General features: G+C 44.3%; 1 protein-coding gene across 2 annotated transcripts in view; it reads left to right on the top strand.

Annotated features, from left to right (window-relative positions):
• LOC135467750 (protein SFI1 homolog) overlaps positions 1-12,116 on the top strand; it is a 68,351-nt gene that overhangs the window by 25,975 nt on the left and 30,260 nt on the right. For both annotated transcript variants that reach the window (XM_064745584.1, XM_064745583.1), the window contains exons 8-13: positions 2,808-2,910; positions 5,908-6,064; positions 7,650-7,811; positions 8,321-8,391; positions 8,992-9,084; positions 9,595-9,692. In XM_064745584.1, coding sequence (XP_064601654.1) covers positions 2,808-2,910; positions 5,908-6,064; positions 7,650-7,811; positions 8,321-8,391; positions 8,992-9,084; positions 9,595-9,692 — 684 coding nt within the window. The remainder of the gene's footprint in view (positions 1-2,807; positions 2,911-5,907; positions 6,065-7,649; positions 7,812-8,320; positions 8,392-8,991; positions 9,085-9,594; positions 9,693-12,116) is intronic.

The raw sequence follows: 12,116 nt of genomic DNA, 5'->3' as shown, positions 1-12,116 counted from the left end.
AATAATGGGGGTGGTGAAATGTACTAATTCCCGGATCAAGGCCCCACAAACAGTGAGGGTGATGGAATGCACTAATCCCTGACCAAGACGCCACAAACAGTGAGGGTGGTGGAATGTACTAATCCCCTGACCAAGACCCCACAAACAGTGAGGGTGGTGGAATGTACTAATCCCTGACCAAGACCCCACAAACAGTGAGGGTGGTGGAATGTACTAATCCCTGACCAAGACCCCACAAACACTGAGAGTGGTGGAATGTACTAATCCCTGACCATGACTCCACAAATAATGAGGGTGGTGAAATGTACTAATCCCCTGACCATGACTCCACAAATAATGAGGGTGGTGAAATGTACTAATCCCTGATCAAGGCCCCACAAACAGTGAGGGTGGTGGAATGTACTAATCCCTGACCAAGACGCCACAAATAGTGAGGGTGGTGGAATGTACTAATCCCCTGACCATGACTCCACAAATAATGAGGGTGGTGAAATGTACAAATTCCCTGATCAAGGCCCCACAAACAGTGAGGGTGATGGAATGTACTAATCCCTGACCATGACCCCACAAACAGTGAGAGTGGTGGAATGTACTAATCCCTGACCATGACTCCACAAATAATGAGGGTGGTGAAATGTACTAATCCCCTGACCAAGACGCCACAAATAGTGAGGGTGGTGGAATGTACTAATCCCCTGACCATGACTCCACAAATAATGAGGGTGGTGAAATGTACTAATTCCCGGATCAAGGCCCCACAAACAGTGAGGGTGATGGAATGTACTAATCCCTGACCAGGGCACACAAACAGTGAGGGTGGTGGAATGTACTAATCTCTGACCAAGGCCCACAAACACTGAGGGTGGTGGAATGTACTAATCCCTGACCATGACTCCACAAATAATGAGGGTGGTGAAATGTACTAATTCCCGGATCAAGGCCCCACAAACAGTGAGGGTGATGGAATGCACTAATCCCTGACCAAGACGCCACAAACAGTGAGGGTGGTGGAATGTACTAATCCCTGACCAAGGCCCACAAACACTGAGTGTGGTGGAATGTACTCATCCCTGACCAAGACCCCACAGACGGTGAGAGTGGTGGAATGTACTAATCCCCTGACCAAGACCCCACAAATAATGAGGGTGGTGAAATGTACTAATTCCCGGATCAAGGCCCCACAAACAGTGAGGGTGGTGGAATGCACTAATCCCTGACCAAGACCCCACAAACAGTGAGGGTGGTGGAATGTACTAATCCCTGACCAAGACGCCACAAACAGTGAGGGTGGTGGAATGTACTAATCCCTGACCAGGGCACACAAATAGTGAGGGTGGTGGAATGTACTAATCCCTGACCAAGGCCCACAAACAGTGAGGGTGGTGGAATGTACTAATCCCCTGACCAAGACCCCACAAACAGTGAGGGTGGTGGAATGTACTAATCCCTGACCAAGGCCCACAAACAGTGAGGGTGGTGGAATGTACTAATCCCCTGACCAAGACCCCACAAACAGTGAGGGTGGTGGAATGTACTAATCCCTGACCAAGGCCTACAAACAGTGAGGGTGGTGGAATGTACTAATCCCCTGACCAAGACCCCACAAATAGTGAGGGTGGTGGAATGTACTCATCCCTGACCAAGGCCCACAAACACTGAGGGTGGTGGAATGTACTAATCCCTGTCCATGACTCCACAAATAATGAGGGTGATGAAATGTACTAATTCCCGGATCAAGGCCCCACAAACAGTGAGGGTGATGAAATGCACTAATCCCTGACCAAGACCCCATAAACAGTGAGGGTGGTGGAATGTACTAATCCCTGACCAGGGCCCACAAACAGTGAGGGTGATGGAATGTACTAATACCTTGACCAAGGCCCATAAACATTGAGGGTGGTGAAATGAAATAATCCCCTGACCAAGGCCCCACAAACACTGAGGGTGGTGGAAGGAAATAATCCCCTGACCAAGGCCCCACAAACAGTGAGGGTGGTGGAATGAAATAATCCCCTGACCAAGGCCCCACAAACACTGAGGGTGGTGGAATGAAATAATCCCCTGACCAAGGCCCACAAACAGTGAGGGTGGTGGAATGTACTAATACCCTGACCAAGGCCCACAAACACTGAGGGTGATGGAATGTACTAATACCCTGACCAAGGCCCACAAACAGTGAAGGTGGTGGAATGCTCTAATACCTTGACCAAGGCCCACAAACATTGAGGGTGGTGAAATGAAATAATCCCCTGACTAAGGCCCCACAAACAGTGAGGGTGGTGGAATGTACTAATCCCTGACCAAGGCCCACAAACACTGAGGGTGGTGGAATGTACTAATCCCTGTCCATGACTCCACAAATAATGAGTGTGGTGAAATGTACTAATCCCCTGACCAAGGCCCCACAAACAGTGAGGGTGGTGGAATGTACTAATCCCCTGCCGAAAGCCCACAAATAGTGAAGGTGGTGGAATGTACTAATGCCCTGACAAAAGCCCACAAACAGTGAGGGTGATGGAATATACTAATTCTCTGACCAAGGCACACATAGCACCTGCACCCCAGATATATGTATTGATTATAAGGCAAGCCCCTTTAACCACCAGCTGAAATGTACTGCCGTTTTTGACAAGCCAAGCGTAACAACCTGATTCGAAAAGACTTGACTGGCTGCTTCCACTTTTTTTAACCTTACTGAATGTCATATTCTGTAAATAATCATTTTGACAATGATTTGGTTAGTTTACATATTGTGATCCTTCTAGTGAATGGTCTACATTGATTAGCTCATTCCATCATTTGACTAGGAGGACTTGGCAGAGATGGATACAGCAGTACGAGATACAACAACAACGTAGACAGATGGAGACTGTGTCTTTGCAGTTCTGGTCATACAGGATTCAGATTCAGGTAAAGAGCTTTGTCACACATTGATTTTGACCACATTGATAGAAAATCAGCTGCTATACCTTGTTGTTAAAGGGACATACCTCCAAAAGAAATTCTGAATTTTTGAATTGGTTCAGCTAAATACAAAAATAAGTTACATTCGGCTCCTAAATAAACCTCCTCGGCCTGTATTTTCTGAAAAAGAAAAAGAAAAAAGAGTACCATAAACGTAAGGGGAAATCTGTCACAGGTCTAAGTTGTCCAACGACCAGATACAACTGTATCATACACGCAAAGGGAAATCTGTCACTGGTCTAAACTGTCCGTACAACAAGATATGATTGTATCGTACATGCAAGGGGAAACTGGTCTAAGCTGTCCGTACAACAAGATACAACTGTATCATACACGTAAGGGGAAATCTGTCACTGGTCTAAGCTGTCGCACGACAAGATACAACTGTATCATACACCTAAGGGGAAATCTGTCACTGGTGTAAGCTGTCCACACGACAAGATACAACTGTATCATACACGCAAAGGGAAATCTGTCACTGGTCTAAGCTGTCCACACGACAAGATACAACTGTATCATACATGTAAGGGGAAATCTGTCACTGGTCTAAGCTGTCGCACGACAAGATACAACTGTTTCATACACCTAAGGGGAAATTTGTCACTGGTGTAAGCTGTCCACACGACAAGATACAACTGTATCATAAACGCAAAGGGAAATCTGTCACTGGTGTAAGCTGTCCACACGACAAGATACAACTGTATCATACATGTAAGGGGAAATCTGTCTCTGGTCTAAGCTGTCGCACGACAAGATACAACTGTATCATAGACGTAAGGGGAAATCTATCACTGTTGTAAGCTGTCCACACGACAAGATACAACTGTATCATACACGCAAGGGGAAATCTGTCACTGGTGTAAGCTGTCCACACGACAAGATACAACTGTATCATACATGTAAGGGGAAATCTGTCACTGGTCTAAGCTGTCGCACGACAAGATACAACTGTATCATACATGTAAGGGGAAATCTGTCACTTGGTCTATGCTGTCCACACGACAAGATACAACTGTATCGTACATGTAAGGGGAAATCTGTCACTGGTGTAAGCTGTCCACACGACAAGATACAACTGTATCATACACGCAAAGGGAAATCTGCCCTCTGGTCTGAGCTGTCGCACTACAAGATACAACTGTAACATGCAATTAAGTAGACCACTTAATCACAACACAGGTCTGTGCCTGAGATTTTCAAGTTTCCTGAACATCTCCCGTCTAGACAACAAGGGGAGGTAACTGACTAAAAATAAACCTGGCTTTCTAAAAACAGCGACATGAATGAGTTGATTGTCAGACGGAAACCTCTGGATAAAACAGAACATGTGATTGTTCACTCAAACCAGATGTGTGTCAGTGGACATATGGAAGTCTCAACTTTATGTAGATGACATCTAAAATAACAGTTCAATTTTGGGGGGGCCTCCGTGGCTCAGTCGGTTAGCGCGCTAGCGCAACGTAATGACCCAGGAGCCTCTCACCAATGCGGTCGCTGTGAGTTCAAGTCCAGCTCATGCTGGCTTCCTCTCTGGCCATAAGTGGGAAGGTCTTCCAGCAACCTGCGGATGGTCGTGGGTTTCCCCCGGGCTGTGCCCGTTTTCCACCCACCATAATGCTGGCTGCCGTCGTATAAGTGAAATATTCTTGAGTACGGGGTAAAACACCAATCAAAAAAAAAAAAAAAAATCAATTTTTGCAACGTCCATTTAATATAACAGGGTGCAACAATCGCCTAGCACCAGGCACTACCAGTGGGTACGATAGATGTCAGTAACATGGATTTTGATGCCTCATGCAAAGTATTGGTGACTGACACCATATATTTTGGGTATCCTGTCACTGAGTAACCATGTAACAAATTTATCCAGCAAAAGCCCATTAATTCAGTGCATAAGGCTGATGTTCAGGCGAATCGGTCCATGATATTTTTGCCTCCTCAGCTCTGGCTGATCTGCTCTGTTGTATCCCCCCGTGCCTCGGCACTGCTTGATCTGATGCTCTGTGGTATTTTTCCTCTAGGTACTGGTTGCTCTAATGTTCTGTAATATCTCATCAAACCCCCCCAACCTGGTTACTCTGATGTTCTGTGGTATATTGCCCCCTCAGCACTGGTTGATCTGATGTTCTGTGGTATCCCTTCCCCCTCAGCACTGGTTGGGTTTGATGTTCTCTGTGGTATCCCTTCCCCCTCAGCACTGGTTGATCTGATGTTCTGTGGTATCCCTTCACCCTCAGCACTGGTTGGTCTGATGTTCTGTGGTATCCCTTCCCCCTCAGCGTTGGTTGGTCTGATGTTCTGTGGTATCCCTCCCCCCTCAGCGTTGATTGGTCTGATGTTCTGTAGTATCCCTTCCCCCTCAGCATTGTTGGTTGGTCTGATGTTCTGTGGTATCCCTTCCCCTCAGCACTGGTTGATCTGATGTTCTGTGGTATCCCTTCCCCCTCAGCACTGGTTGATCTGATGTTCTGTGGTATTCCTTCCCCCTCAGCATTGGTTGGTCTGATGTTCTGTGGTATCCCTTCCCCCTCAGCGTTGGTTGGTCTGATGTTCTGTGGTATCCCTCCCCCCTCAGCGTTGGTTGGTCTGATGTTCTGTAGTATCCCTTCCCCCTCAGCATTGGTTGGTCTGATGTTCTGTAGTATCCCTTCCCCCTCAGCGTTGGTTGGTCTGATGTTCTGTGGTATCCCTTCGCCCTCAGTGTCAGTTGCTCTAATGTTCTGTGGTATCCCTTCCCTCTCAGCATTGGTTGCTCTGATATTCTGTGGTATTTTACCTCCTCAGTACTGGTTGCTCTGATGTTATGTTGTATCCCCTCACCATCGCCCCCTGCCCCTGCCCCCACAAACCCCATCCCCAACCCTAACATTGGTTGCTCTTTAATATGTTGTGTTGTATTTTTCCCCTCAGTACTGATTGATGTTCTGTGTTATTCTCCATCAGCACTGGTTGCTGTGGTGTCAGGTATATCAGGACAGACTGACAGAAAAGGAGAGACTACGACGAGCGGCTAGGATTTACGAGAATGGTCTTCTGGTGAAGTGTTTTCATAGTCTTCTGACCTACTCACAGATACGCAAATTCAAGCAGAGTAGAAAAGGTATGAATTCAAAGTAAATTTGGAGTTTTCATCACGTTCACTTTAAGTCCAGAATTTCTGACATGTTTTAATATTGACAGATGCATAATGATTTCACCTTGTACTGAAGCTTTAATTGCTAGTACTTGTGTAACTTGTTGTCAGACATGTGAGGGTGTGTGTATTAATTATTGCATGTGTAGACTACAGGTCACTGGTTCGAGAGGTTCATACTGTTTGTTTACAGAGTTTGCACAGAAAATGTACCAGAGTAACCTTGTAAACATGTGCCTGAGTCCCTGGTACAAGAGGTTCACACTGTACCGTGTTTGTTTACAGAGTCTGCCTAGAAGATGTACCAGAGTAACCTTGTGAACGTGTGCCTGAGTCACTTGTGTGAGAGGTTCACAATGTACCGTGTTTGTTTACAGATTTGGCACAGATGTACCAGTGTAACCTTGTGAACATGTGCCTGAGTCACTGGTGTGAGAGGTTTACTCTGTACCGTGTTTGTTTACAGATTTGGCACAGATGTACCAGAGTAACCTTGTGAACGAGTGTCTGAGTCACTTGTGTGAGAGGTTCACAATGTACCGTGTTTGTTTACAGATTTGGCACAGATGTACCAGTGTAACCTTGTGAACATGTGCCTGAGTCACTGGTGTGAGAGGTTTACTCTGTACCGTGTTTGTTTACAGATTTGGCACAGATGTACCAGAGTAACCTTGTGAACGAGTGTCTGAGTCACTGGTGTGAGAGGTTCACACTGTACCGTGTTTGTTTACCGAATTTGCCCAGAAGATGTACCAGAGTAACCTTGTAACCGAGTGCCTGAGTCAGTAGTACGAGAGGTTCACACTGTACCATGTTTGTTTACAGAGTTTGCCCAGAAGATGTACCAGAGTAACCTTGTGAAGGAGTGCCTGAGTCAGTGGTACGAGAGGTTCACACTGTACCGTGTTTGTTTACAGAGTTTGCCTGGAAGATGTACCAGAGTAACCTTGTGAACATGTGCCTGAGTCACTCGTGTGAGAGGTTCATACTGTACCGTGTTTATTTACAGAGTTGGCACAGATGTACCAGAGTAACCTTGTGAACATGTGCCTGAGTCAGCGGTATGAGAGGTTCACACTGTACCGTGTTTGTTTACAGAGTTTGCCCAGAAGGTGTACCAGAGTAACCTTGTGAACATGTGCCTGAGTCACTTGTGTGAGAGGTTCATACTGTACCGTGTTTGTTTACAGAGTTGGCACAGATGTACCAGAGTAATCTTGTGAACATGTGCCTGAGTCAGTGGTACGAGAGGTTCTCACTGTACAGTGTTTGTTTACAGAGTTTGCCCAGAAGGTGTACCAGTGTAACCTTGTGAACGAGTGCCTGAGTCAGTGGTACGAGAGGTTCTCACTGTACTGTGTTTGTTTACAGAGTTGGCACAGATGTACCAGAGTAACCTTGTGAACATGTGCCTGAGTCAGTGGTAAGAGAGGTTCACACTGTACCATGTTTGTTTACAGAGTTTGCCTAGAAGATGTACCAGAGTAACCTTGTGAACATGTGCCTGAGTCACTTGTGTGAGAGGTTCTCACTGTACTGTGTTTGTTTACAGAGTTTGCCCAGAAGGTGTACCAGAGTAACCTTGTGAACATGTGCCTGAGTCAGTGGTACGAGAGGTTCAGAATGCGGTGGTCCCTGGCTGAACATGAACACAGACTGAAATTTCTGGCCAGGCGGATCACTCTCAGGAGGACTCTGACACAATGGAAACTATGTATCCTTTTCTGTCTATCACTGATGTGAGCTTTTATGGTGGTGAAGTGGCTTGCATTGTTATATTGGTTTTATACTTATTGTGATATGTTGGTACTGCTGCAAGGCAAACAGAACAATCTAAAGGTTGCTTAAACTTCCGTAGCCAAAAGTTCAGTATTCAAACCTTAAGAAGCTAAATTTATGTAACTCAGTCTTCTGTACCTAAATTTTCTGTAGCTAACATTTCTGTACATAAATCTTTAAAACGATTTATTTTATTTTGTTGGTGTTTTACATCGTACTCAAGAATATTTCACTTATGTAACGGTGGCCAGCATTATGGTGGGAGGAAACTGATTAAAGACAGCGGCAAACCCACGACCATCAGCAGGTTTCCTGTGTACTTAAGCCAGTATGAGCTGGACTTGAGCTCAAGGTGACCGCATTGGTGAGAGGCTCCTGGGTCAGACTTCAAATTGAAATTAAATTGTGGACTACAGTGTGTGGTTTTCCTTAATTTCACTGAAGATATCTGTCTGAAACATGATCAGAGAGAGAAGATAGAGCAGGCTGATCTTCACTATCTCAGACATCTGCTGGTAAGTCCATCATCTCTTTTCTTCTGTACATTAGTTTGACACTTGTAGTTTATTTTTTAGCTTGCCTTTGCAAAGTAAGGAGAGGTATTGTGAGAGAGGGATCAGATGCTGTCTGTGGCGGTGTCAGTGCCAGTGTCCAGTTTGGTTAAAGTTTTTAGCCAGTCATAGGGTTGCAGTAGCCACCCATAGTACACAGATAGCTAATCGTCAGTAGTGATTTGCATATTAAAGACCAAGAAAGTTTTTTTTACCTCATAGCTCAACATTTCCTCAGTCATTTCACTGGGTTGCATGGACTGTCAAATGGAGTTCGCGATTTGCATATCAAAGACCTCTGTGGTGAATTTGTGCATGAACTCATGTAACATTACAACCTATCAGAAATGATTTTTATTTAAATTGAAAGTTAAATAACACAATCTGCATAATAGAATGTGAACTGAAATATGAAGGACTGTAAAGTGAAATGTAGTTACTTGAGATTGTCCAGTTCACAAAATGCTTCATGCTGGTTCTGTCAGCATCATTCAAAATATGGTGAAACGTGGTGAAATGTTATGGCTGTTTGTTTATCTGTGGAATTTGTATTGCTGTTTTCAGGTACTTAGTTTGAATGGGTTAAGACTAGCATGTGTGAGAAGGAGAATGAAGATAACCAGACAACAGATAGCAGCTGACTTCTATAACAGACAGGTACTTAATTTCATCCAGCCACTTTGGATGAATTCCAAAGTTTTAACATGAAATAACCTTTCAATTTCTGATGAGACCCATGAGGTGTGAGATCAAACCCGGCCTTGGACAGGCCCCACTGTTCTCGGGGCCATGGTAACAAAAAGTTGTCAGTGACACCCATTTTTACAGTCTAATTGTTCGTTGAAGATAGTTGTCTTAACAACTAACAATTTGGTATACATGTACACTGTCTTGATGTTACGCTAAGAAATGTCTGTAATTTACCAGCAGTTGGTGAATTACACCAGTCACTCCTGTGTCCTTCCAATACAAAACTGACCCCCATCATATAAATGAAAATTCCTAGATATAACACAGTCAGATAAATAAAACAAGATTTGTTTATTCTTTATAGACACATTCAGTACATATAGCTTTATGCTTGAAATGTCAAAAATTCTTATATGTTGTCACTGCGAGATACATGTATGTATGTTTACGGACAATAATCTCATTTTCACGTTTCAGCTGATTAGACAGACCTGGGCTAGATGGTTATACAGATGTGAGGAGAAGGAAAACTTACATATGTTGCCCCAAACACAACTCGCAAGAAACCACTATAGGTAACCACAGTTAGGGTAGAACTAGTAAGAAACCACTATAGGTAACCACAGTTAGGGGTAGAACTAGTAAGAAACAACTATAGGTAAAAACAGTTAGGGGTAAAGATAGTGAGAAAACGATGACCACAGTTAAGGGGAGAGCTTATAAGAAACCACTATAGATAACCACATTTAAGGGGAGAGCTAGCAAGAAACCACTATAGATAACCACATTTAAGGAGAGAGCTAACAAGAAACCACCATAGATAACCACATTTAAGGAGAGAGCTAGCAAGAAACCACAATAGGTAACCATAGTTAAGGGGAGAGCGAACAAAAAACCACTATAGGTAACCATATTTAAGGGGAGAGCTATCAAGAAACCACTATAGGTAACCACAGTTAGGGGAGAGCTAGAAAGTAACCTCTATAGATAATCACTGTTAAGGTCAGAGCAAGTAAGAAACAGTACAAAAAAGTAAGATGCACAGTTAGGGGTAAAGGTCAGAAGAAACCACTATAGGTAACCACAGTCAAGGGGAGAGCTCGGAAGACACCACTATAGATAATCACTATTAAAGTGAGAGCAAGTAAGAAACCACTAGAGAGACCACAGTTAAGAGGAGAGCTAGCAGGAAACCACTATAGGTAACCCAGTTAAGAGGAGAGCTAGCAGGAAACCCTCATATGTAACCACATTTAAGGGGAAAGCTCTCAAGAAACCACCACAGTTAGAGGTAGCGCTAACAGGAAACCACTATAGTTAAGCACAGTTAAGGGGGGGGGGGGGCACTAGCAAGGAACCACTAAAAGTAACCACAGTTAAGGATAGAGCTGACAAGAAACCACTTTAGGTAATTACAGCCAAGGGGAGAGCTAGCAAGAAACCGCTATAGGTAACCACAGTTAAAAGGAGAGCTCGGAAGAAACCACCATAGGAATCACAGTTAGGGGTAGAGCTAGCAAGAAACCACTAAAGGTAATCACAGTTAGTGGAAGAACTATCAAGAAACCACTATAGGTAACCACAGTTAGGGGGCAAGCCATCAAGAAACTACTATAGGTAACCACAGTTAGGGGAGAGCTAGCAAGAAACCACTATAGGTAACCACACTTAGGGGGAGAGCCATCAAGAAACCACTATAGGTAACCATAGTGAAGGGGACAATCAGTTAAAGTGAGAGCTAGAAAGAAACAGTCAAGGGGAGAGCTACAGTAGCAAAAAAACACAGTGGTAACCACAGTCAAGGGTAGAGCTGGCAAGAAACCACCCTAAGTAACCACAGTTAGTAGGAGAGCAAAGAAGTAACCACAGTTAGGGGCAGATCTAGTAAGAAATCACTATAGATAACCACAGTTAAGGGTTGAGATAGCAAAAACCCCTATGTCTTTTATAGGTGAAACAGGCAGATCTCTGGGAACCCATGTAAAGGATTTCAAGGCTTCTGTGGAAAAATTAGACTCCAAATCAGCAATAGCTGAACACATAAAAGACAACCCCTCCCACTTTAGTGATGCTAGACAAGTGTTAGTCATCTAGTGGGGGCCTCCGTTGCTCAGTTGGTTAGCACGCTAGCGCAGCGTAATGACCCAGGAGTCTCTCAACAATGCGGTCGCTGTGAGTTCAAGTCCAACTCATACTGGATTCCTCTCCGGCCGTACGTGGGAAGGTCCACCAGCAACCTGCAGATGGTTGTGGGTTTCCCCCAGGCTGTGCCCGGTTTCCACCCACCATAATGCTGGCCGCCGTTGTATAAGTGAAATATTCTTGAGTACGGCAGAAAACACCAATCAAATAGATAAATCATTCTAGTGTACATGTATGTTGACATGGTGTATTTTTCTCTCAGGGTGTGTACATTACAGAAGTGTTGGCACCCTGGTACGGTACATGCTCTTGACTCCATGTTGACATGGTGTATTTTCCCTATGGTTGTGGACATTACAGAAGTGGTGGAATGCTGTGGTACAGTACATTCTGTTGACATGGTGTATTTTCTCTCAGGCTGTGTACATTACAACATCCTCTTGACTCAGTTGACATGGTGTATTTTCTCTTAGGTTGTGTACATTACAGAAGTGTTGGCACACACTGGTACAGTGTACCCTCTTGACCATGTTGACATGGTGTATTTTCTGTCAGGTTGTGTACATTATGGAAGTGTTGGCAAACTCTAGTACAGTGCATCCTTTTGACTCTTTTGACATTGTGTGTACATTACAGAAGTGCTGGCACACTCTGGTACGATACATGCTCTTGACCGTTGACATGGTGTATTTTCTCTCAGGTTGTGTACATTACAGAAGTGCTGGCACGCTGTGGTACAGTACACCTCTTGACTGTTGACATGGTGTATTTTCTCTCAGGCTGTGTACATTACAACATCCTCTTGACTCTGTTGACATGGTGGATATACTCTTAGATTGTGTACATTACAGAAGTGT

Source organism: Liolophura sinensis, chromosome 6 (assembly GCF_032854445.1).
Source record: "Liolophura sinensis isolate JHLJ2023 chromosome 6, CUHK_Ljap_v2, whole genome shotgun sequence".
Classification (NCBI taxonomy): Eukaryota; Metazoa; Mollusca; class Polyplacophora; order Chitonida; family Chitonidae; genus Liolophura; species Liolophura sinensis.
This window is presented reverse-complemented; position numbering and strand designations above follow the sequence as displayed.